This window comes from Ovis canadensis, chromosome 18 (assembly GCF_042477335.2).
Source record: "Ovis canadensis isolate MfBH-ARS-UI-01 breed Bighorn chromosome 18, ARS-UI_OviCan_v2, whole genome shotgun sequence".
In the NCBI taxonomy this organism is placed as follows: domain Eukaryota; kingdom Metazoa; phylum Chordata; class Mammalia; order Artiodactyla; family Bovidae; genus Ovis; species Ovis canadensis.
In genome coordinates this window covers 70,365,931-70,390,422 of record NC_091262.1, presented here as the reverse complement: position 1 = coordinate 70,390,422, position 24,492 = coordinate 70,365,931, and the positions used below count along the sequence as shown (strand labels likewise).

General features: G+C 41.5%; 1 protein-coding gene and 1 long non-coding RNA gene across 5 annotated transcripts in view; one reads left to right on the top strand and one right to left on the bottom strand.

The window, feature by feature from the left end:
• Nucleotides 1-8,190: 8,190 nt before the first annotated feature.
• Nucleotides 8,191-9,384, bottom strand: LOC138423507 (uncharacterized). Its single transcript, XR_011250293.1, has 2 exons — nt 9,156-9,384; nt 8,191-8,445 (listed from the first exon to the last, which is right to left on the bottom strand). It is a non-coding gene; the product is annotated as an uncharacterized lncRNA (long non-coding RNA).
• TRIP11 (thyroid hormone receptor interactor 11) overlaps nt 9,122-24,492 on the top strand; it is a 68,936-nt gene continuing 53,565 nt past the window's right edge. Inside the window, exons 1-4 of one of the 4 annotated variants that reach the window (XM_069559476.1) lie at nt 9,122-10,013; nt 14,152-14,213; nt 20,433-20,543; nt 23,930-24,208. In XM_069559476.1, the coding sequence (XP_069415577.1) occupies nt 9,875-10,013; nt 14,152-14,213; nt 20,433-20,543; nt 23,930-24,208 (591 nt within the window). In that variant the 5' untranslated portion in view covers nt 9,122-9,874. The remainder of the gene's footprint in view (nt 10,014-14,151; nt 14,214-20,432; nt 20,544-23,929; nt 24,209-24,492) is intronic. The other 3 variants (XM_069559477.1, XM_069559479.1, XM_069559478.1) reach the window with 3 other exon arrangements.

Below are 24,492 nucleotides of genomic sequence, written 5' to 3'. Positions count from 1 at the left end.
CACTGATAACTCTGTTCCAACTAACGGGTACCAGAGGGACCATTGTTCTGGATCCTCTGATTTTTTCTGAGAGGCTAAGAATTCCATATTTTTATTTGAAATCTGATTTTTAAATGTTGGCTTGATTTTTTTTTTTTTTCCACCCTGAGAGCCAAACAAAGCATACTAGTAACAGTTTTTAAGAGTGCTATTTTTCCTCACTGAACTCCAGACACCGGACTCTCCTGGTTCAGGGTTATAGGATCCTCAGGTTTTATAATGACGGCTATCCATTTTAGCTTTAATTAGGGCTGGGCACAAATCTTGAAACCAAAATTTCCACTTGATGACGTGCGACCGTCTTTTTAGTGTAACTTGATAGCCAAATGGCTCTGATCTCAACACTGGGCCCTATGAAATGTACTAGTTGATTTGAAGGCACATTTTATGTCAGCTAAAAGCTTTTCGAAGATTAGGGAAATTTGGGGTTGTCCTTATTATGAAGATTTGCATGTTTGGGGATCCTTTTAACCATTTTGTGCCTGCCACGTTCATGCTCATCATTTTTAGGTAATTTGAGCCCAGCTGACCTTTTTGGCCTGTACTCTTGACAGTTCCCCTTAAGGCACAGTGAAGCTAGCAGGCCTCATTTTAGGTTTTCAAAGAAACCAAGTTCTTTCTCACCGCCAGGCATCCTAACACTCCCCTTGCTCTTTCACCTTTGCCCTTCTGGCATTCTTGTCCCTCAAGATCAATGGCCACCTCTGCTATGAGGACTTTCTCTTTCAATTGACCACCACTCTTCGCTGGACCTTGTTCTCTCAAGATTGTTCCTGTTCTCCCTGGATCCGAACCTCCCCCCTGCTCCCCCCCCCCAAAAAAAAACCTTTGTCTCATGAACTATGAGAGAAAAACAATTCTGTATCATTCATTCACTCACTCAAGAAGACCTGTGCGCATTCCTGGCATGATTCTGGGTTCTTGGCACAGAGCCATGAATCAGACACTCTGCTCCGCTGCTGCTTGCATTCTGATTGACCACGAGGCAGAGGAGACATTTAAATGACTGAGCGTGACTTCATAACATGTTAAGGGCTGTGCCTGCTCTGTGAGATACGAAGACGAAACAGGATGATGTGATAGCATGTGACTGGGATGGAGGGCCTTTTCAGACTGGGTTCGAGGAAGGGCTCTGGAGGTGCCTTTTAGACACCAGGAGAATGAGGCAGCCATGCAAGGGTGTGGTGCCACCCTACCCACCTGAGGAAACAGCAAGCACAGCAACTGAGGCAGGGGTGGCTGCTTGTCTCTGAAGAACACAGAAGGCTGGAGAGACAGGCGGGTAGTGCACAAAAGCTGGAGTTTGCAACACGTTAAGAGAAGTCTAGAAATCGTAGCCAGATTGTTCGCTGTAATAAAATGTAAATACAATCCAAACTTATCTTTGTAAAGCTGTATGTAAGATTTTTGTTACGTACAAAAGCCAGCCCTCCCTCCCAGTCACACATTATCATATTATCCTGTTTTGTCTTCGTATCTCACAGAGCAGGCATAGCCCTTAACATGTTATGAAGTCACGCTCAGTCATTTAAATGTCTCCTCTGCCTCGTGGCCAATCAGAATGCAAGCAGCAGCGGAGCAGAGTGTCTGATTCATGGCTCTGTGCCAAGAACCCAGAATCATGCCAGGAATGCGCACAGGTCTTCTTGAGTGAGTGAATGAATGATACTGAATTGTTCTTCTCTCATAGTTGATGAGACAAAGGCTTTATTTTTGGTGGGGGTGGGGGACATTCTGACCCAGAGAGAATAGGAATGTACTCCAGCTTTTGTACATAACAAAAATTCTTATGTACAGCTTTACAAAGTAAGTTTGGATTGTATTTACATTTTATTACACCAAACAGTCTGGCTTTGCTTTCTAGACTTCTCTAAAATATCCCAAGCCTCTTTAAAAAAAAAAATTTTTTTAAACACCATTAACTACATCTTTGACTAAAGAGCATCCCATCCCAAATTAATTGAAAAGCTACTGGAACTGATGAAGGAGGTCAGTAAGTCAACAAAAACCAATAGCTTGTTTGTATACCAGCAATAGCATGTTAGAAAACAAGATGCAGAAGTACCAAGCCTAACAATGTCTAATCCTTGGAACACCAGATGAGTCAGAGGTTCCAAGCAGAGTTAAGTGGAATGGCCCTTTTTTCAGCCCTCAGCACATACCGTCATACAGGCTCTGGACAGCTCTGCTGGTGACTAGAGTCCTGCTGAGTCTCTCAGAAAATAGATCAGAGGGATCTGATCCCATGTTGTCACTGTCTCCGTTGCATTCCTGCCCTCTCAAAATAAGATACAGTCTCTCCCAAAGCTGTATTTCTATTCTGCCCAGGGAGAGCTCTGTCTCCAACAGGGAAACCTTCTGAGGGCCAAGGCAGATTTAGCTTTCTTTTGACCAATCATCTCAAACGTCTTCCAGGGGCTTCCAGTTAAGTACAGTTAAGTGATTCCACATATATGAAGTACTTAGGCTGATCAAATCCATAGAGACAGGAAATAGGATGGTGGTTGCCAGGGGCTGGGTGGAGCAATAAGGAATAAGGACTTACTGTTTAATGGGTACAGAGTTTCAATTTAGGAAGATGAAAAAAGTCCTGGAGATGGATGGTGATGTCTGCCCAACAATGTGCATGAACTTAATACTGTAAGATGGTAAATTTTATGTAAATTTTATCACAAAAACTACATAGGATGGACCTCCCTGGTGGTGCAGTGGGTAAGAGTCTGCCTGCCAGTGCAGGGGACACAGGCTCAATCCCTGGTCTGGGAAGATCCCACACGCAGCAGAGCAACAAAGTCCACACACCACAGCTACCGCACGCACACGCTGCAGCCACCAAAGCCCGTGCACCTGGAGCCTGTGCTCTGCAACAAAAGAAGCCAGGGCAATGAGAAGCCCACGTGTCACAATGACGAGTGGCCCCCACTCCCACAACTAGGCAAAGCTCCTGCAAATGAAGATCCAGTGCAGCCAAAACCAAAAATTACAAGGGATTGATGACTGTATTTACTTCCTTCCAAAATCCCACCTAAATTAAAGAAGGAAAAAAACCAACCTCAGGTACACAGAGACCAGTAGAAGAGGTGAATTCATTGAATTAGATTTGACCATCATAGAAAAACCTAATATAATAACCACTTTACATGCTACAAGTCTTCAGGAAGTGTAGAGATTGCCAATCCAGGGGTGATAGGGTCACACTGTGTCAGGAACGTGTTTTCTGTATTCTCATGGCTTCCTTTGCTGATGTCAACTCATGGATCCAAGAGAGCTGCTGTGATGCCCATGATTACTTCTGCATCTCAGCAATCAAGAAGCAAACGAAGGGTGGAAAAAGGCCACATGCCCTGTCTTTAAGGTTACCTCCTGGAAGCTGCACACATCACTTCCACTTCTTCGACATGGGCCAGAAGTGAATCACAAGACCACCCCTAGCTACAAGGTGGTTTTCATTCTGGGTAGTCATGAGTCTTAGCTTGGGCACCCTTGAGACAGACCTTGAGATAAGGGAAAACTATTTTTCAAAAAGTGCTCTCAGGAAAAAAAAAATGCTCTCAGGAAGGAATGGAACAGGTGTAGGGGAATGGGAAAGTGAGATAAGAAAAGGAGGTCAAGCAAGCTTGTTAAGAGTAAACAGAGCCTCAATCCCGCAGACAGGTCCAGAGGCAGTGTAGTTCCATCTTCGAGATGCTCCACGGTGGGCATGGGAGTTGGGCCATTTTAACATGCTACTGAACAAGATTGTGTTTTAGCACTCTTGGGCACAAGCAACGTGGGCTCTGGCAGTCCAAAGGCAACCCTCTGCCAAAGAGAAATAGCTGCTGAATTTAGGGAGTAAAAGTACCCCAAGAACAGGTCGTGCACAAAACTGGCAAAGGGATGATGGGATCAGGAGGAACACTGGCATCTTCTGTTGTGCCACAGGTCCAGGTAAAAAGTGAGGATTCAAGCACTGTGTGCAAAGGGGTGAACAGAATTTGGGGAACAATTAACAGTCACTGCCATTTGAGGTGGGGGCTTCCCTGGTGGCTCAGACAGCAAAGAATCTGCCTGCAATGCAGGAGATGTGGGTTTGATCCCTGGGTCAGGAAGATTTCCTGGAGAAAGGAATGGCTACCCACTCCAGTGTTTTTGCCTGAAGAACCCCATGGACAGAGGAGCCTGGGGGGACCCAGTCCATGGGGTCGCAAAGAGTCAGACACGACGAACACTTTCACTTTCTTTCACCATTTGAGGTGCTAGGAGATGTGAACTTTTTTTTTTTGAAGATGGAAAGTTGATACAGGAATGAGCAGAACTGAGGGAGTTGCATAGTAAGTATTAAACAGAAGGGTGTCCAACAGCACACAGGACAGGGAGCAACAACTGTCTTGGAAGGTAGGGGTGAGATGTGGACTGAAATCAGGAGGGCTGGTTAAAAATACTTGGAAAACAGCTGTATCCCTAGAGAGGGGACCTTCATCAGTAAAAAAATTTTTAAATAATTTGCAGAGCTGAAAGACATGGTTTTAAAAAGGGTTTGCTAAGTGCCCAGCACAATGAGTGAAACAACAAACAAACCCAGCCAGGGCACATCCTTATTAACTTCAGAGCATTATAGACAATAAGAGGCTACAGCTTCCAGAAGGAAAAACAAGGCCCAGAGAACAGGTCAGAGGAGAATGGAGCAGGGAAACAGAGGACTCTGGGTAGAAGAAATGAGTCTAAGCAGATGATAGAATTCTTGATACCTTCTTGAAAACAGAATTAGGAGCATGTTTTACAATTCTGTTGCTAACTTTTAGAAGGATTAGTGATTCTGTAATAAACAGAAAAGGGCTTCCCAGGTGGTGCTAGTGGTAAAGAACCCGCCTGCCAATGCAGGAGACATAAGAGATATGGGTTGCATCCCTGGGTGGGGAAGATCCCCTGAAGGAGGGCATGGCTACCCAACTCCAGTATTCTTGCCTGGAGAATCCCATGGACAGAGGAGCCTGGTGGGCTACAGTCCATGGGGTCACAAAGAGTCAGACATGACTGAAGCGACTTAGAACACTTGGGGTAACAGAAAATTATGCAAATTTAAAAGATGGAATTTGTTAACTTCAGGAAGAACAGGTTGAAAAACAAAGGAAATGTAATCTTAGTACACCATGTGGCTCAACCAATGAACAACATTTATGTAGGCATATAAGGTAAACTTCAATTTGAATTTTTAATTGGTAAATTAAAATTTTAATTTTACCAATAATTATGATGTCATTCTACTGGGAGCTCAAAAGGAAGGGAAATAGAGACAGGTGGTAATATAAAAGTTCTAATCTTTTATTTTCTGTAATTGAGAGTAGGTAGATAATGTCAGAAATCATGAGAAAATAATGAGAAAATGGCAATATAAGGATCATGTTTAGAAATCGAGAGGGAAAGATCAGACTATATTTTTAAATTCTACTCTAAAAAATAATTTTTTTCTTTACATAAACATAAAAAAATGGGTTCTTTTCTTTTTGTATAAATAAACCCACTTGGATGGTTTCTTCAGAACAAAGAGACTGCTCTCCCTAAGAGAAGTGTTGATGATGCTGCCTCTTGAGAAATGGAAATCAGTTTGCAGTTGATAGCATTTTTTGGTTCAGTTCAGTTCAGTTCAGTTCAGTCACTCAGTTGTGTCTGACTCTTTGCGACCCCATGAATCGCAGCACGCCAGGCCTCCCTGTCCATCACCAACTCCTGGAGTCACTGAGACTCACGTCCATCGAGTTGGTGATGCCATCCAGCCATCTCATCCTTGGTCGTCCCCTTCTCCTCCTGCCCTCAATCCCTCCCAGCATCAGAGTCTTTTCCAATGAGTCAACTCTTCTCATGAGGTGGCCAAAGTACTGGAGCTTCAGCTTTAGCATCATTCCTTCCAAAGAAATCCCAGGGTTGATCTCTTTCAGAATGGACTGGTTGGATCTCCTTGCAGTCCAAGGGACTCTCAAGAGTCTTCTCCAATACCACAGTTCAAAAGCATCAATGCTTTGGCACTCAGCCTTCTTCACAGTCCAACTCACATCCATACATACATGACCACAGGAAAAACCATAGCCTTGACTAGACGGACCTTAGTTTTTTTTTAAAAAAAATCTTCTATCTTTTGAGGTTACAAAAATCCTAGGTTCAGAATTTCAACTGGGCAGCCTAGCCCCACCACAGGGAGCCATTCAGATTCCTGGGCTGTGTCTGGTGTGTCTGCTGTAGCTGGGCTTGTTTTGTTCCTCATTAAGTGATGATGAACAGCCTTATTCACTACTGGGGATTTTGGTAGGAAAACGAGAGGGTCATCAGCCCAAGCTTTATCAACTTTGTATGACTTTTGTACAGTAAAAAATGTCAAACGTGTGCAAAAATAAATGACTCCCCTATGTACCCATCAGAGGATAAGATGGCTGGATGGCATCACTGATGCAATGGGCATGAAGCTGGGGAAACTTTAGGAAATGATGAGGAACAGGGAGGCCTGGTGTGCTACAGTCCATGGGCTTGCAAAGAGTTGGACACGACTGGGCGACTGAACAGCAACAAGAACAACGACATGTACCTATCACCCAGCATCAATAATGACCAAGTCCTGACAATTCTTGATTCATCCACCCTGTCCCCATTTTTGGAAGCACATCCCAAACATCACATCATGCTATATGTGTGTGTCTATTAGTCCCTCAGTCCTGTCTGACTCTTTGCGAGCCTGTGGGCTGTAGCCTGCCAGGCTCCTCTGTCTATGGAATTCTCCAGGCAAGAATACTGGAATGGGTAACCATTCTCTTCTCCAGAGGATCTTCCTGACCCAGGGATCGAAGTCGGGTCTCCTGCATTGCAGGCAGATTCTTTAGCATCTGAGCCACCAGGGAAGTCCATCATGCTATATATATCAGAATCATATTTTAAGTTTCTTAGACCATAGTCCATCGTACTGAAAACAATCCTCAATAAAGAGGATTTTAGACATAGCTTTTATGTTAATACCTTAATACATTATATAAAGGCATGTATTTTGTTTTCTGCATTAACTGCAATATATTTATGGCATGACATGAATTTATATAAATGACACTGCAGAGAATTTACACCTCTAGGAAATAAGAGCTTGCTTTACACCAAACTTTTGACTGTTATACAGGAACCCATTGAGGTTCTAAGTTCATGTGACTCCTTTTCTCTAAACAATTCTTCATTCTACTTTGAGTAAAATCTAGAGTTCTTATACCCAATTATCAGGTCCTACATGACCTGTCCACCCCTAGTTGAACTTCTTGGTCCTCACTGGTTATTGCCTTTCTCCAGCCCACTCTGCTCCAGCCATCCTTGCCTTTTTGCTAATCCTCGAACCTGGCAAGAATTCTCCTGCCTCAGGACCTTTGCATCAGCTGGACTGCTCTTTCCCAGATACCCGTCTCACTGTCTTATTTCCTTCAAGTCTCTGTTCGAATATCACCTTACCCGGGAGTCCTGACCACTTTTGACAACATTTACTAGCGTGCTCTCTCCCCTACATCCCCGGTTTAATAGTGTTATTTCCCCCACAGCAGTCATCATCATGTAATACTTAATACATTTTCTCATCAGTTCCTTCCCAGGAGAATGCAGGCTCCATGAGATCAGGGACTTTGTGTATGTTGTTTCTTCTGCTATATCCCCAGTGCCCAGAATAATTTATTGTTGTTGTTCAGTCACTCAGTCGTGTCCAACTCTTTGCGACCCCATGGAGTGTAGCAAGCCAGGCTCCTCTGTCTTCCACTATCATCTGGAGTTTGCTGAAATTCATGTCCATGGAGTCAGTGATGCTATTAACCAACTCACTGTCTGCCCATGAATAACTTACAGGTCACCTTTATGTCTTAATTTTAAAACTTTACACTTAAAATAGAACTCACCATGTACAGGCACTGTTCCAAGCTCTTAAAAATACTACTTTATTTAATCTTCCAAAAAACCCCAGCCTGTAGGCAATATTATTTATCATTCCCCAACTTACAAATGGGAAACTGGTATGCATAGAAGTTAAGTAACCTACCCAAGGTCACACAGCTAATAAAGATCTAGGCAGTCAGACCCCAGTGTCTGCACATCTAATCCCTGGGCAAAGATGCCTTTAAAAATATATATATATAGAAAAAATTTAATAAACACTTCCAGTACAAGATACAAATTTTATTCTAAAAGCATTCAGATTTCAGGGAGGGCTACTGGTCTTTGGACATGAACTTGGCAAATGCTGGGAGGTGGTGAGGCATAGGGAAGCCTGGCACGCTGCAGTCCACGGGGCTGCAAAAAGTCAGACGTGACTCAGTGACTGAATAACAACACTCTTCCTTGGTGCCATCATATTTCAAACACTGGAGGCATTCCTAATGTTCCATTCACAAATAATGAAATCTGTAATGACCCCTGCTGTGAATAAAATCAAGGAGAAAGGTGCCAGTATATTAGGTTCTATGCTTAAAAGAACTGCAGACCTATCCTATTTTCAAAGTAAAAAATGTGGCTGTCTCTCTGGCCAGGTAGTGTAGGTCCACATAGCCCTGCAGCAAATGCCTGAGTCACGTGACCTTTTTTCCTCTAGGGAAGGTGTGTGCACCAACTGTGTAACTGAGTATACCCTGGGAGGGGTGGGCCCTTGCAGGTCTACTGTCACAATACCCTACGAGAGAGTTCACATTAGAAGAGCATTTCTTCTGCATAAAGTTGCCCCGCTGTCCTCTTCAGAGTTACTTTGAAACAAGTAGTCTGTCTATTTAACTTTACAGGTTAGGTTGGTTTCACGAAGAAAAAAAAAAAAAAAGCTCTTTTTATACTAAAGAAGGCATTGGTTTCTCTGCTGCCTTTCTCTGCTGGAAAGGCAGCAGAGAAAATTTCCACTGTGAAGGTAATCAACACAAGTATGTTTGCCGCCTGGACATTTGAATTTGCAACCCATCCTTTTTGTATAGCTTTGGTTCCTACCGTAGTCCCCAGTACACAGCGGCCCTTGACAGGGTGTAGAATAATTGTCACAGTACACGTGTGATAAGTTATGTAAAATCCACTTCTGATCCGGTGGAGGATCCCCGCCCAGTCTCCTCGCACCGCTGTTTTCGCGAGGGTAATAGGAATTAACATACTCAGGTTTCCCCAAGAATAAGAGTCCGTGGGGTTCCCAGGCTATGCCGGCTTCGGGGGGCACCCACTGAGGGTCCCCTCTGCCTGAAACCCAGCTGCACTTGGCGAGAGCGCCGCGTCGCCGCGGGTTCCGGTTGGTATTCCACCTGCTGCCAAAGCCGGCGGGCTACGTGGAAGTTGACCTTGCCCTGGGGCTGGAGGCTGCGGCCACCGCGGCCGCACGCAGTCCTCCGCGATCCCATGCTCCCCTGCGCCCAGGACACGTCCGGCGTCTCTTCAGGGCCTTTCTACGCTATCACGGCGTCTCTCTATGATCCATAGACGCGCTCCTAGTGGGTGTCATGGCGGCCGGCGTCGAGTTGGCAGGAGTTGCCCACGGAACTAGGGAAAGTCACTGAAGCAGAAGAAGAAGTGGCCTGATCCGGATGGTGGGAAGTCGTGAGAATGAGCGGAGGCCCACGGGGCTGACTGTGTCACTGGAGGCAGGACCCTGGTAAAGTCTCAGGCCAGGCCTTTGCGTTTCTAATCAGAGCCCGGCTGTTGGTGGGATCCCCCGAAACCAGCGTGGACTGGGAACCATTCCCCGGTCGTGTTATCGATTCCTGAGTGTTGTGATTTGGACAATCCTGTGGAGGCAGCGGTTCGAGGACATTTGGCAGAGTAGTCCGACGACGCTGGCTGCTTTTCTCGGAGCAGAGGGGACCTTCTCTAACCCGCAGCGATGTCGTCCTGGCTCGGGGGCCTCGGCTCCGGCTTGGGCCAGTCCCTGGGTCAGGTCGGGGGCAGCCTGGCTTCCCTCACTGGCCAGATTTCAAACTTTACGAAGGATATGCTGATGGAGGGCACGGAGGAAGTGGAAGGTAACAGCTGGGGCGATGGAGGGAGGGGTTTATTGGGACCTTGGGAGCGTCCGTTTGGTCCCCAAGTCCATCTGTCATGAGACGCAGACAGGTCTAGAGAAGCGTCACTCCGCCCTTTTTTCTTTACATTTCTCCTTTTGCCTCTTAAGTGATCTTCTCTAATGAGAGACCATTAGGGTGGGGGTTGGGGGGAAAGAGTTCTGGTGGTTCTCCTTTGAGTACCCGGGATAGCTCAGAGCAGAGTGAAACTGCCCTCACATCGCGTAGAGTTTATTTTTCTTTGGTTCATCCACACCCACCGCTTACTTTGGCCTTAACTTGGAGGCGGAACTGATTTTGATCCTCTTCCTTTATACCGACATAGTTTAAATAATCATTTGTATAATGACACGTAGTCACTTTTTTTGGCGAGAGGGGGATTCTTCGATTTTCGTAACTTAATTAAATATTTAGTGGCTCTTACCCTTTCTTACTTGCATATGTGTTAGTGAAACATGAGTATGGTTTTCCTGTTATTGTATATTTTTACTAATTTTGATGGCATATTACAGCGTTTCAGCTGAGAGTGTATTTTCATGCCTGATCGCCCAATGCCTCCCATATTGCTCAGGAGGGCAAGGAAGGTAACCCTGTTCTTCGGGTCCCTTTGGCAACCTGCACTCATTTTTGAAGTCCTCATTTTGTTTTACTAATGAAGTGACCAGGAGTTACATGGTAATCAATGATTAAGTTAATTGCTGTTTTGATTTCTTGATACTTCTTTCATCAAGTATTATTTAGATCAGAAGAATTCTTTAATTTCAGTTTAGGTCTGCCTCCAGAGAGGGTGGTCTTTTGGATGAGAGCAGTTCCTTTGCTAGTTTTGTTTGTTGTAAATAAATTAGCATTCTGGTTTAATTTTTTAATACTGATTTAATTGAGTATGCCTGTTTATTTGGTTGAAATAGAGAAAGATAGTTTAATTTAGAGAGAGTATCTATACTTAGGATTTCTGTGGGGTCTATTTAGAAGGGAAGAAGATTGGGTAGCTGCTGTTAAATGGTAGCTGGTACCATTTAACTGCTTGGGGTACCCCTGGGGTGGGAGGTACATCAGGTGGGACGGGTTGAGGTGGGAGTTAAAGGGATTCTTCCTGTGTTCAGGAAATGATCATGTGACATTGAGGGCTGTCAGAAGCAGAAAAGGGCTAGCTAACCTGGGGAATGCCTAGTCTCTCCTTGTTTCCTAGATAGGGGAAAACAGTTGACTATTTCTTTGACCCTAAGCCAGAAACTGCGCACTTCCTCCTCCAACTTGGATGTCTTACAGGCTTAAGGTGGAATTCATTTTGTTTTTCCCACCAAATGTGCTCCCATATTCTTTCTTTTAATGGTTTCACCATCTACCCATTCTCCTAAACTTAGAAATCTTTGTCTCTTTGTCAATTGACAAATCTTTGTCAATTGTTTTGCCTCTTTTTTCTCCTACTTTCAATTGGTCACCAAATCTTGTTCATCTGGAGCCTGAAGTGTTTCTTATATTTGTCCTTTCCTTTATTATTCCTCCTTCTTTAGTTCCCATCCCCGTTATCTATCCCACACACTGTTTCTCTTTCATGTCCTGTCACTTGTTTCTTCCTCCTTTACTCCATATTCTGTTGTGTTACCAGTTACTTTTCTAAAAACAAATGTGCTTTAAAAATCTCTTGACTCTGTACTTACCGGATAAAACTCAAACTTCTTAACTTGGGGAGACAAAAACCCTATCCTATCTGGGTTCAACCTATCTCTTTCAGTCTTATCTCTTGTTCCCTCCCCCTCTCTCTCAATAGCCACATAGATGTACATTCATATACACAAGTATGCTTGCACCCAGGACTTCTGTACAGGGAACTTCGTGAGGTACCTACACAGCTCCAAGCCTATGCACGGAAAGCCGTTCCTTTTTACCTCCTCCTCTACCCTCCTTGGAGAAGGCAATGGCAACCCACTCCAGTCCTCTTGCCTGGAAAATCCCATGGATGGAGGAGCCTGGTACGCTGTAGTCCACGGGGTCGCTAAGAGTTGGACAGGACTGAGCTACTTCACTTTCACTTTTCACTTTCATGCATTGGAGGAGGAAATGGCAACCCACTCCAGTGTTCTTCCCTGGAGAATCCCAGGGATGGGGGAGCCTGGTGGGCTGCTGTCTATATCTTGGAGAAGGAAGTGGCATCCCACTCCAGGATTCTTGCCTGGAGAATCCTCTGGACAGAGGAGCCTGGTGGGCTGCTGTCCATGGGGTCGCACAGAATCAGACACCACTGAAGCGACTTAGCATAGCGCGCTACCCTCCTTTGCCTGGAAAACAATTTTTCCTGCATGACCCTGCTGACATGTCAGGTACCCGGTGAAACCATTCTCACTCCATGGCAGGTTGAGTTGGTTGTGTCTAACAGAACTTTGTGGATCTCTCTCTGACAGCTCTATTTTATTTATCCTTATATTACTAGTATGTGTGGTACCTTCCTTGGTGCATAGTACATGCTTAGTAAAAATTTTGCTAAGTGATTAAAAATCTGCTTTTATTGTTTTGTCTTTGTATTAAAATAAGACTTAACATCCAGTTGATTGATTTTATAAATCATTTAAAAATAGGGTCAGAATGCAGTTCATTTATTCATTCAACAAATGTTTATTGTCTACCCTGTGCCAGCAATGAACAAGATAACAGTTCAGAATAGCACTATTGATACAACTTGAAAATTATCTATAGTTACAATATCAGAAAGTTGCTATTCTACCAAGCACTATACTGATTTAAGAGCTTGGGCTTTTAAATCAGACATGGATTGAAATTCCACATCCATGGGTTACAGATTGTGGGGTCTTCAGCAAATTATTAAATACTTTAAAAAGCAAAGTTTTCTTATCTGTTAAAAAGAGATAATTATACCTATCATGAAGTTGGGAGGATTAAATGAAATCATGAATGTAACATACCTAACCTAACACTGTGCCTAGCAAATAGTAAGCATTAATAAATGATGGTTGTTATTTTTGTTTTCCCTCATTGAGGAAAACTTTTTCGGTCTGCATAACATCTCCTGTTTATATTAAAAAGGCCATATTCTGGGGAGAAGGATATGGAGGGAGGTCTTCATGACCTTGTTTTTCTTTAATCTCTCTTTGAAACAGTTGCAGCTTCTAACAGTGACCTTCCTAAACAGATTAGATTATAATTTGTTCTCTTCTGAGTAGCAATTAGGCAGTCTTGTCAGAGTTTCAAGCAATTTGTATAAACAACCATACAAGTATCCCCACCTAGTGATTTTTCAGAACAAGAAGAGCAGGTTTGTCATTATTATTTATTGGATGCCACTTGTATTTTCCTTTGATTTAAACTATGATTCAGAGAAGTTATTTTTATAGTATTAAAGGGCTGAAAGTAATGAAAAATATTAATACTTAGAAAACTAACTGGATGGAGGTTGATTATCTGGCAGCATCAACTGCCATTTTGGTCCTCTGACTTCCTTTTAAATGAAAATGTACAAAACAAGACTGAGTTCATTCTCATTTTCAATAACTTGTGTCCATGTTACTCAAAATAAGGGTTCTTTTACTGCATTTTTATTGTTTGTTTAAGAAGTCACAAATTTTTTTTGGTAGTATTGGAAGCAGAAAAAGTAAGACCTTAAACCCGAGTTGCATAAGAAGTTCGAAATATGTCACTGGGGATTCCCTGGCAGTCCAGTCATTAGGACTTGGTGCTTTAATTGCTGAGGGCCCAAATTAAAACCTTGGTTGGGGAACTAAGACCCCACTGTGCGGGCAAAAAAAAAAAAAATTTTTTTTTGCATCCTGTTTGCATACCTTTCATCAAAAATTATCCTAAGCAAACAGAGCTTAATTTTCCATTACAGAATTTTAATGAACACTTCCAAGGGGTAAAGGTAAATGCTGTTGAATATGGAAGACAGGCAGAATGACTTATATGACAATAAACATCTGTAACAGTGGAGGATAGTGATAACAGTCAAGTGATGTTTGTCTTCTGAATTTGTCCTAGATCAGCATACCATTCTGTTTAAAGCTCAGTGAAGTATATTTTCCTAAAGACGCCTGTTTACTTCACATGATGTTGACCATATATTCAGTATATGCCGTTTCTTTTGTAGCAGATTTACCTAATGCTAGGAGAAAGGAAGTTGAAGCCATTCATACAATCTTAAGATCAGAGGTAAGGAAACTTAAAGATTTAGATTTTTCTTTTTTGAAACCATGAGTTATTTACACTTTATTTCAGTCCTCTCGTTTTAATGCGCTTTTTCTCTTCCCCTTTATCTTAGTTTTCTTGTCTTTTTTGAAGCTCTATCATCTTCCTTTGATGAAGATATAATTACATGTTACTCCACTTTTCTGTTAAATATTCCCACCTCTGCTTCTGAATAGTGGAAAAAGGAAATCTGCCAAATATAGAAACAGTAGTGGCAACAATTTGTCATTTCGAGGATTTACAGTGTTTTAATAGTGTGCTAAAACTGCAGTTGTACATTTAAGTGTAATGTGAAGAACGCACTTCTGTTTAATATAGAGTTTTTAATTCCCTGATATTAAAAAGGTGTGATATTTGTATGCAGAGAATGTAGAATGTAAGAATAGCAAATTAATTTTACCATTTTTTTTTTCATTATTAGTCAGTGCCTTGTGGTAACTAGCTCTGGTCATTGTACTTAATAGGGATGACGAAAACTTGAAAACAGTTCAAAGGTAAGCCATAAAAAAAAAATGAAAGATTTTAAAATGGCATCTATTGTAAAGTACTGGAGACATCTAACCATTGGGTTGGCCAGAAAGCTTTTTAGATGGTATGGAAAGCCCTGAATGAACTTTTTGGCCAAGACAATGTTTAGCCTTTGGATAAGAATGATGAGGGAGTGCATAATAGTATTTCAGCAAACAACATTCTTAGAGGACTGCGGTAAGCATGTTCCCCTTGCTAAGCCCATAAAAAAGAAAGTGGAATTTAAATATAAGAAAATACTTTCTGACAACAAGCATCATTGAACTCTGGTCTATATTACCAGGGGTTTCCCAATGGCCCAGCAGATAAAGCATCCACCTTCATCCACCTTAATCCACCCCTATTAAATGCAGGAGACACAGGAAATGCGGATTCAATCCCTGGTTATCAGGGATACCCAGGGAGGATATTGGATCCTCCAGTATCCCCTGGAGGAGGAAATGGCAACCACGCTAGTATTCTTGCCTGAAAAACCCCATGGACAGAGGAGCCTGGTTCGCTACAGTCCAGTGGGTCACAAAGAGTTGGACACTACTTAGCAACTGAGTGCACACACGTTAGATTACCAGTGTAAGATTGTAAATTTGAAAGTGGAGGGATCTCTCAAGAGGGATTACTAAAGTTTTCTGCCTCAATGTGTGTGTGTGTGTGTGCGCGTGTGTGCGCACGTGCTCAGTCATGTCCAACTGTGTGAACCCATGAGCTGTAGTCCGCTAGCCTCCTCTGTCCATGGAATTTTTCAGGCAAGAATGCTGGAGCAGATTGGCATTTCCTGCTCTGGGGGATCTTCCTGACCCAGGGATCGAACCTACATCTCTTGCGTCTCCTGCATTGGCAGGCAGATTCTTTACCACTGCACCACTTGGGAAGCCCCATTCTGCCTCAGTAGAAGATGGCAGTTTGGTGGCGCTTAAGAGACCTTAGCTGTAATTATCTATTAGTAGGTGTTTTTGTCGGAGAAGGCAATGGCACCTCACTCCAGTACTCTTGCCTGGGAAATCCCGTGGACAGAGGAGCCTCGTAGGCTGCAGTCCACGAGGTCGCTAAGAGTCGGACACGACTGAGCGACTTCACTTTCACTTTTCATTTTCATGCATTGGAGAATGGCAACCCACTCCAGTGTTCTTGCCTGGAGAATGCCAGGGACAGAGGAGCCTGGTGGGCTTCCGTCTATGGGGTCGCACACGACTGAAGTGATTTAGCAGCAGCAGCAGCAGCAGGTGTTTTTCTGACAGATAAACTTAATAGCTTCTTTGTAAGACCAAGATAGAAAATAGTTCCTACAGTCTCTAAAGAAATCCTTGAGAGAGTACTCACTATGGGCATACCCAGAAAAATTAGATGGCAGAGATGTGTGTAGTGGCATTAATTAAGCTAAATTTTCCAGTATATGTTTGGAGCGGGAGATGGGTGTAGTAAATGGGATTAACCTGCTTAATGAGTGACTGTTCTGTATTGAACTTAAGGAGGAAGATAGAAATGTTCTGTTCCTCTGTTGATTTCAACTCTAGTCTCTCTCCTCGTATTGTCCTTGGACAGTAGCAGATATGATTCTAGTGTTCACAGGTATTTATTTTTGGTATAACATATCCCTAAGTGATAGACAACTTCCTTGTTTGATGCTTATTCAGAGTACTCTGAGCTACTCGAATACTAGAGGATAACACACTATTGAATTTCTCAACAGTTTTATTTTCCAAGGTGATTTTGACTATACATGATTCCTGCCTTCTCTCAGCACATAAACACTTTGTAAAGGTAACACCTTATGTGACGGTAAAGAGAAGGTGAACATATGATTAAAACCAGTAGGAAATTACAATAGAAAATTCTGTTTATTTAGAAAGCTTCAGTATAGACAGTTCAGTTCAGTTCAGTTCAGTTCAGTCGCTCAGTCGTGTCCGACTCTTTGTGACCCCATGAATCGCAGCATGCCAGGCCTCCCTGTCCATTACCATCTCCCGCAGCTCACTCAGACTCATGTTCATCAAGTCCGTGATGCCATCCAGCCATCTCATCCTTGGTCGTCCCCTTCTCCTCCTGCCCCCAATCCCTCCCAGCATCAGAGTCTTTTCCAATGAGTCAACTCTTCTCGTGAGGTGTCCAAAGTACTGGAACTTCAGCTTTAGCATCATTCCTTCCAAAGAAATCCCAGAGGAAATTAGATGTGCTTACAGGTGTTAATATTTGAGATTAATTAAATTAGTTAGGCTTCCTGAGTTGCAAGTAATAGCAACCAACCTAAGCTAATTTAACCATCTGTGCCAAGGAAAATAGTCTTCCCATTTACCATCTGAACCCAGTGGACTCTTTAATTTTCCTGTTAAATTATTTTATAAATAATTTATATAAGTAAGAATAAAGCAGTAGTGAAAAACTTCCTCAGAAATTTCAGTGAGCACTTACAACAATTTAAATTTTTATTCCCTATGTTTCTGCCTTTAAAAACATTTATACTTGTGTGTGTGTGTGTGTGTGTATATATATGTGTGTATGTATACACACATATACATACATATGGTTTCCCAGGTGGCTCAGTGGTAAAGAATCCTCTTGCCAATGCAGGAGCTTCAAGAGATGCAGGTTTGATCCCTGGGTGGGAAATATCCCTTGGAGGAGGAAATGACAACGCACTCCAGTGAGTCGTGTCTAACTTTTTTGCAACCCCATGGATTGTAGCCTGCCAGGCTCCTCTGTCCATGGGATTTCCCAGGCGAGAAAACTGGAGTGGGTTGCCATTTCCTTCTCCAGATCTGTCCGATTCAGGGACTGAACTCACGTCTCCTGCATTGTAGGTGGATTCTTTACCACTGAGCTACCTGGGAGCCCTGATTAATTCTTAGGATGATAAAATAGCAAAAAATGTTTCAAGGTACAGAAAAAACAAGATCATTATGACCTCATGATTATTCTTAGATTTATAAAAGTACCCAGTGTACCCCATGGTAATTACAAAATAAAATATTTTTGTTTGTTTGTTTCCTAAGTATATATAGTTTTTCTTTTGGAGGATACTAAGAAATAATGTTATAAATATCAGTCCTTAGGACTGCTCAAAAAACGAAACTCAAAAACTAGAATTGGTTTCAGTAGACCTTGATAATATAAGAAGGGTTAAGCACAATGGGATAGTTAAGGATAGAAATATGAATCTTATGGATCCCAAGGGCAGAAATTTTAGCCAGTCTTTTAGGAAATGGCGTCAACCAGAACTGAACACCATCAAGAATCTTTCTCATTTTTATTCCTCTCTCTTCCTAAGTGAACAATGCAAAGAAATAGAGGAAAACAGTAGAATGGGAAAGACTAGAGATTGCTTCAAGAAAATTAGAGATACCAAGGGAACATTTCATGGAAAGATGGGCACAATAAAGGATGGAAACAGTATGGACCTAACAGAAGGAGAGGATATTAAGAAGAGGTGGGAAAAACACATAAGGGAACTCTACATAAAAGATCTTAATAACCCAGATAACCATGATTGTGTGATCACTCACCTAGAGCCAGACATCCTGGAGTGTAAAGTCAAGTGGGCCTTAGGAAGGATCACTACAAACAGAGCTAGTGGAGATGATGGAATTCCAGTTGAGCTATTTCACATCCTAAATCAAATGTTGTTGAAGTGCTGCACTCAATATGCCAGCAAATTTGGAAAACTCAGCAGTGGCCACAGGACTGGAAAAGTCAGTTTTCATTCCAATTCCAAAGAAAGGCAATGCCAAAGAATGCTCAAACTACCGCACAGTTGCACTCATCTCACATGCTAGTAAAGTAATGCTCAAAATTCTCCAAGCCAGGCTTCAGCAATACGTGAACCGTGAACTCCCTGGTGTTCAAGCTGGTTTTAGAAAAGGCAGAGGAACCAGAGATCAAATTGCCAACATTCGTTGGATCATCGAAAAAGCAAGAGAGTTCCAGAAAAACATCTATTTCTGCTTTATTGACAATGCCAAAGCCTTTGACTATGTGGATTACAACAAACTGGAAAATTCTTCCAAGAGATGGGACTACCAGACCACCTTACCTGCCTCCTGAGAAATCTGTGTGCAGCTTAAGAAGCAACAGTTAGAACCGGATGTGGAACAATAGACTGTTTGCAAATTAGGAAAGGAGTACATCAAAGCTGTATGTTGTTACCCTGCTTATTTAACTTAAGTGCAGAGTACATCATGCAAAAAGCTGGGCTGGATGAAGCATAAGCTGGAATCAAGATTGTCGGGAGAAATATCAATAACCTCAGATACACAGGTGATGCCACCCTTTGGGCAGAAAGTGAAGAGGAACTGAAGAGCCTCTTGATGAAAGTGAAAGAGAGTGAAAAAGTTGGCTTAAAACTCAAATTTAGAAAACTAAGATCATGGCATCTGGTCCCATCACTTCATGGCAAATAGATGGGGAAACAGTGGAAACAGTGAAAGACTTAATTTTGGGGGCTCCAAAATCACTGCAGATGTTGACTGCAGCCATAAAAGACCCTTGCTCCTTGGAAGAAAAACTATGACCAACCTAGACAGCATATTTTGCCAACAGAGGTCCATCTAGTCAAAGTTATAGTTTTTCCAGTAGTCATGTATGGATATGAGAGCTGGACCATAAAGAAAGCTGAGTGCTGAAGAACTGATAACTTTGGAACTGTGGTGTTGGAGAGGACTCTTGCGAGTCCCTTGGACTGCAAGGATATCCAACCAGTCTATCCTAAAGGAAATCAGTCCTGAATATTCATTGGAAGCACTGGTGCTAAAAGCTGAAACTCCAGCACTTTGGCCACTTGATGTGAATAATTGACTCATTGGAAAAGACCCTGATGCTGGGAAAGATTGAAGGCGGGAGGAGGAGGGGATGACAGAGGATGAGATAGTTGGATAACATCACCAACTCAATGGACATGAGTTGGAGCAAGCTCCAGGAGTTGGTGAAGGACAGGGAAGCCTGGCATGCTGCAGTCCATGGGGTCGCAAAGAGTCAAACACGACTGAGCAACTGAATTGAACTGAACCGAAAATTTAAGTAATTTCATCCATATTTTCCAATATCTTAAAAGATTGTGATATCTAAATTTATTGAATTATATTTAGAATATTTTCTGTACTTTTAAGTGTAGTTTTTCAAACAGTTCTAGTAGTGGTTTTCAAAATGAATTTTTCAGAGATGCCTTGCTCAGGAGGCTGGGGTTCAGTCAGACAAACAATATGAGGCTTTGGCCTCCTACCTATACTTCAACCATAAGTCTTTTTATAAAGGGTTTCTTTAAAAAACTTGTACTGATGAGAAAAAAAACAGAAAAACTTGTACCGTTCAGGGAGAACACAAAAGTTGAAACATGTAATCTAGGTCACTCATTTTCCTGACATTTATTGCCTACCGTGTGTTAGACCCTGGGTGTACAAAGATGGGGGAACCACTGATGAGTGACTTTCTCTTAGCAGAAAATCAAGCTAAGCAGGGTTTTTAAAAAACAATTATGCGTAATCTATTAATATGCTTATTGTACATGTAACTTTAATTGGAATTGTGTTTTAAAAATCAAAATTCTGAGACCTACTATATAGTTCATCTTTCTTGTGCATGAAACAATATGTTATTTTTAATAACGTCCTGCACATAACTTTTACTAACGTGTCTTTTTGTTGAAAACACTTTTTTCTTTGCTTCTAGAATGAGAGACTCAAAAAACTTTGTGCTGATCTGGAAGAGAAGCATGAGGCATCAGAGCTTCAAATAAAGCAGCAATCCATGAATTACCGACATCAACTACAACAGAAAGAGGTAAAGGTTATAACAAATTTCATATTTACTTCACTACAGTGTGTTTAGGATGGTTTCTAAGAGTAATAAATCAAGCTCTATTTAGATTTGTGAAAATATCAAAAAGGGTGTTGAAGTTAATAATTCCCAACTCAGTGTGATATCACTAATTTAACAAGGACTATGTAAGCCTTTATATTTATATTACATAAACTAACCTTTGTGGAGTTTAATTTCTGTTTTCCAGAAGAGTAAAAGTCTTCGTATAAAATATCTTCAGGCCTATGTTGTTTACAATTTCTGATTTCTCACCTGTTTATGTAAATTGTTTTAAATCAGTGTGATTGCTAATAACATTTCTTATTTAAAGAAGATGATTTTAACTACAAATGTTAACATACGCTTATTTGTGTTTACCTGCTTTTCCATGGAAAAACAGAAGATTAGGTATTTTATAGTTGACTTAACCCTCTTCTGTATGTTTTTTCCTCTTTAGTTTGATAGAAATGGTTGTTTTGGAGGTAGCTTATCTTGCCTTTGCAGTGCCAATAGTATATAATTTAACCAATGTTACTATGAATCCTTAAAATATAGACTGTGTACCTAGGTTTTATACCTATGTACCTAGGTCACTGAATTCTCTTTAGCTTTAGTACATAAGTGGAATTCAGTAAATGCTTCTATAGAATTGAGCCTTTTCTTGTTTAATTATTCAGATCATTGGGATGTTCTTCAGTTTGTTGGTTAAATGTTCATTTCTATAATCACTTTATATTTGGGTTTTAAAAATTTAGATGCATTGATTTCTAAGATGAAAAAGTAAACCACATTAAAGATTAATATTTAAAGAACTTAAATTTCCAATCTGTTTGGAATTGATTTCATAAAATATAAAAACAACAACACAATACAGTAAAATACACTATTACTACAAGGTAAAATGAGTGTAAAAAGCAAATTTATAAGTTAAAGTGAAAAGTCCATTTTTTTTTTTTCTTTAAGATTCAGCAGAGAAGGCAGTGGCACCCCACTCCAGTACTCTTGCCTAGGGAATCCCATGGACGGAGGAGCCTGGTGGGCTGCAGTCCATGGGGTCACTAAGAGTCAGATACGACTGAGCGACTTCACTTTCACTTTTCACTTTGATGCATTGGAGAAGGAAATGGCAACCCACACCAGTGTTCTTGCCTGGAGAATCCCAGGGACTGGGAAGCCTGGTGGGCTGCCATCTCTGGGGTCACACAGAGTGCAGGACACGACTGAAGTAACTTAGCAGCAGATATAAAATTACTCTGTCACACTGCTTTAAAAGTTTTTAAACCTTTTTCTTTTAGTTTCCTATACTTGTCATGGACTGGAGCAAATGTTCATTACATTGGTCCACAGACATGCTTTGAGCAGCACTGACTTATACTCCGGTAGAGCGGTAGCTCCCACCTACAGGTTTACAGCTGAATCATGAAAAATACACATTGTTAGATCTTCTTGGAGATTCTGATTTAGCGTACTGGGAAGGGACCTGGTACTGGTATTTTTCAAAAATCCCTTAGCTTATTCTGATACTTACGTCCTAGTTGAGAAAACTATGGAAAATTTTGATATTTTATTTTTTACTTGGCTACTGGTATCAGAGGGCAAATGAAAAATTCAAGTTCAGGAGTACATCTTTTTAAGTAGAGTTTGTACTTTCTACCTCTGCAGCTTGATGTAACTGTCTGTTGTATGATGAGAACTTCCTTTGCATTATAGCTACATTTGAAAAGAACTGTTGACTTCATTACTTCTTACCAGAATCAAAGATAATGTATACTTCAGATCTGCTGTTTTCTGAATCTGTTTGTTGCCTTCATTGTGATGTTCAGATTGCCCAAAGATGCAGATTGCTTCATATCATTTATGGGAAAATAAGATTTGCACATTTCTATAAACCTCAACTGGAGAAGGGGCTTTGATAGGAAAAAGTGTCTGTTTGCTATGACCTCTGACATATTTGTATTTGGTTTTTCTTTGTCTAATTCCTTGACATTATACCTGTAGAAATACTGTTACTCATTGGCTGTCTCCTCGGGTCAGATTTTCCTTAGTTGTGGCAGGATATCTTTTGGACTAGCGTGAGTATTTTCCAGAAAGCTTATTTTAGCTTTCTCTAGCTCACTCACTTTCATGTTTTGTGTAGTCTCATTTGGAATGGATATGGCATTATGCTAAGTCCTGTGTTTGTAACTTCTTTTGGATGTTGACTTAGTATTGTCAGCCTTCAGTTACAACTCCATTTGGCATATCACAAGTTTTATACAGTTCTCTTCCTGAGTAGAGTTAGATTTTCACTGGCCTCTCTTTGCCAAGGCCAAAACCAAGGCCTCTTTGAATACATGATTTCCTTCTGAGACTATTGGGCTAATTAATAATCTACAAGGCTTACTGTGAAGATCGGATTAATAAATCAAAGCTTGCTTTCACCTGTGTTGTGTAGACCAGTCAAGTTACCTGACTCATGGTTCAGTTCAGTTCAGTCATTCAGTTGTGTTTGACTCTTTGCGACCCCATGAATCGCAGCACGCCAGGCCTCCCTGTCCATCACCAACTCCCAGAGTTTACTCAAACTCATGTCCATCGAGTCGGTGATACTATCCAGCCATGTCATCCTCTATCAGCCCCTTCTCTTCCTGCCCCCAATCCCTCCCAGCATCAGAGTCTTTTCCAGTGAGTCAACTCTTCGCATGAGGTGGCCAAAGTACTGGAGTTTCAGCTTTAGCATCATTCCTTCCAAAGAAATCCCAGGGCTGATCTCCTTTAGGATGGCCTGGTTGGATCTCCTTGCAGTCCAAGGGACTCTCAAGAGTCTTCTCCAACACCACAGTTCAAAAGCATCAATTCTTCAGCGCTCAGCCTTCTTCACAGTCCAACTCTCACATCCATACATGACTCATGGTGCATTAGCCCAAATCCAGCCATTCACAATCAGGTTCAAAAGATTCTTCCACCAGGTGTTCTAAGGAAACTCAACAGTGCATAGACTGCTGAAGCTTTTATTTTCTCATCTCTTGAGGCTTGATAATCACAAACAGAACCCGAAGAAACTGCCTATGCCAAACTACCTGATAATGTAGTATCTCCTAATGGTAAACTGATGTTTACCTGAGGATTTTGTTGCTTTAGTTGATGTATGAGTGGAATTCTTTTCCTTATACTAATCAAAACATTATCTCTGCTTTAACTGTGGTAATCAATCATGTTTGTTTTTGAAATAAAAGTGTTACATTGGGATGTTATAGACAACTTGGATTCAGTTGGTAGAGTACAATCATTGGTACTTTTTAAATATTATAACTTTTAACATGAATATATTAAAGGGTCAGTATGATTATTTCACAGTGCTTTCTCTAAAATATGGATTATAAATATAGGTGGAAATCAGCCATCTTAAAGCAAGACAGATTGCGCTGCAGGATCAGCTGCTGAAGCTACAGTCCGCTGCGCAGCCAGTGGATTCAGGAGCTGGTGGGGGACCAGCAACTACCGCGTCTTCGCCATTTGGGTATGGTTTAAGTCATCATGCTTCAGGTTTCCATGATGATGACATGGATTTTGGTGACATCATTTCATCACAACGAGAAATAAATAGATTGTCAAATGAAGTTTCAAGACTTGAGTCTGAAGTTGGCCATTGGAGGCATATTGCTCAGGTAGGTAGAATTTTCATGAGTTTCTGAAAACTGAGTAAAAATGTTCATGCTCTATATAGACGTTTTGGTATCAGAAAGAGCCCTGGACTAGGAAATCAGAAAACCTGTATTCTAATTCTGATTCTGCCAGTGACTTTGTAAATTGGTTTAGTCAGGTCATCTTTCTCTGAGCCTCAGTTTCCTCTTCTGTACAATATTTGAAAGAAAAAATTTTTTTAATTTAAAGCAAGAGAACTTTTAAGATAAAAGTTACAAGTTCAGCCCTTAAAAGAGATAAAAACAAA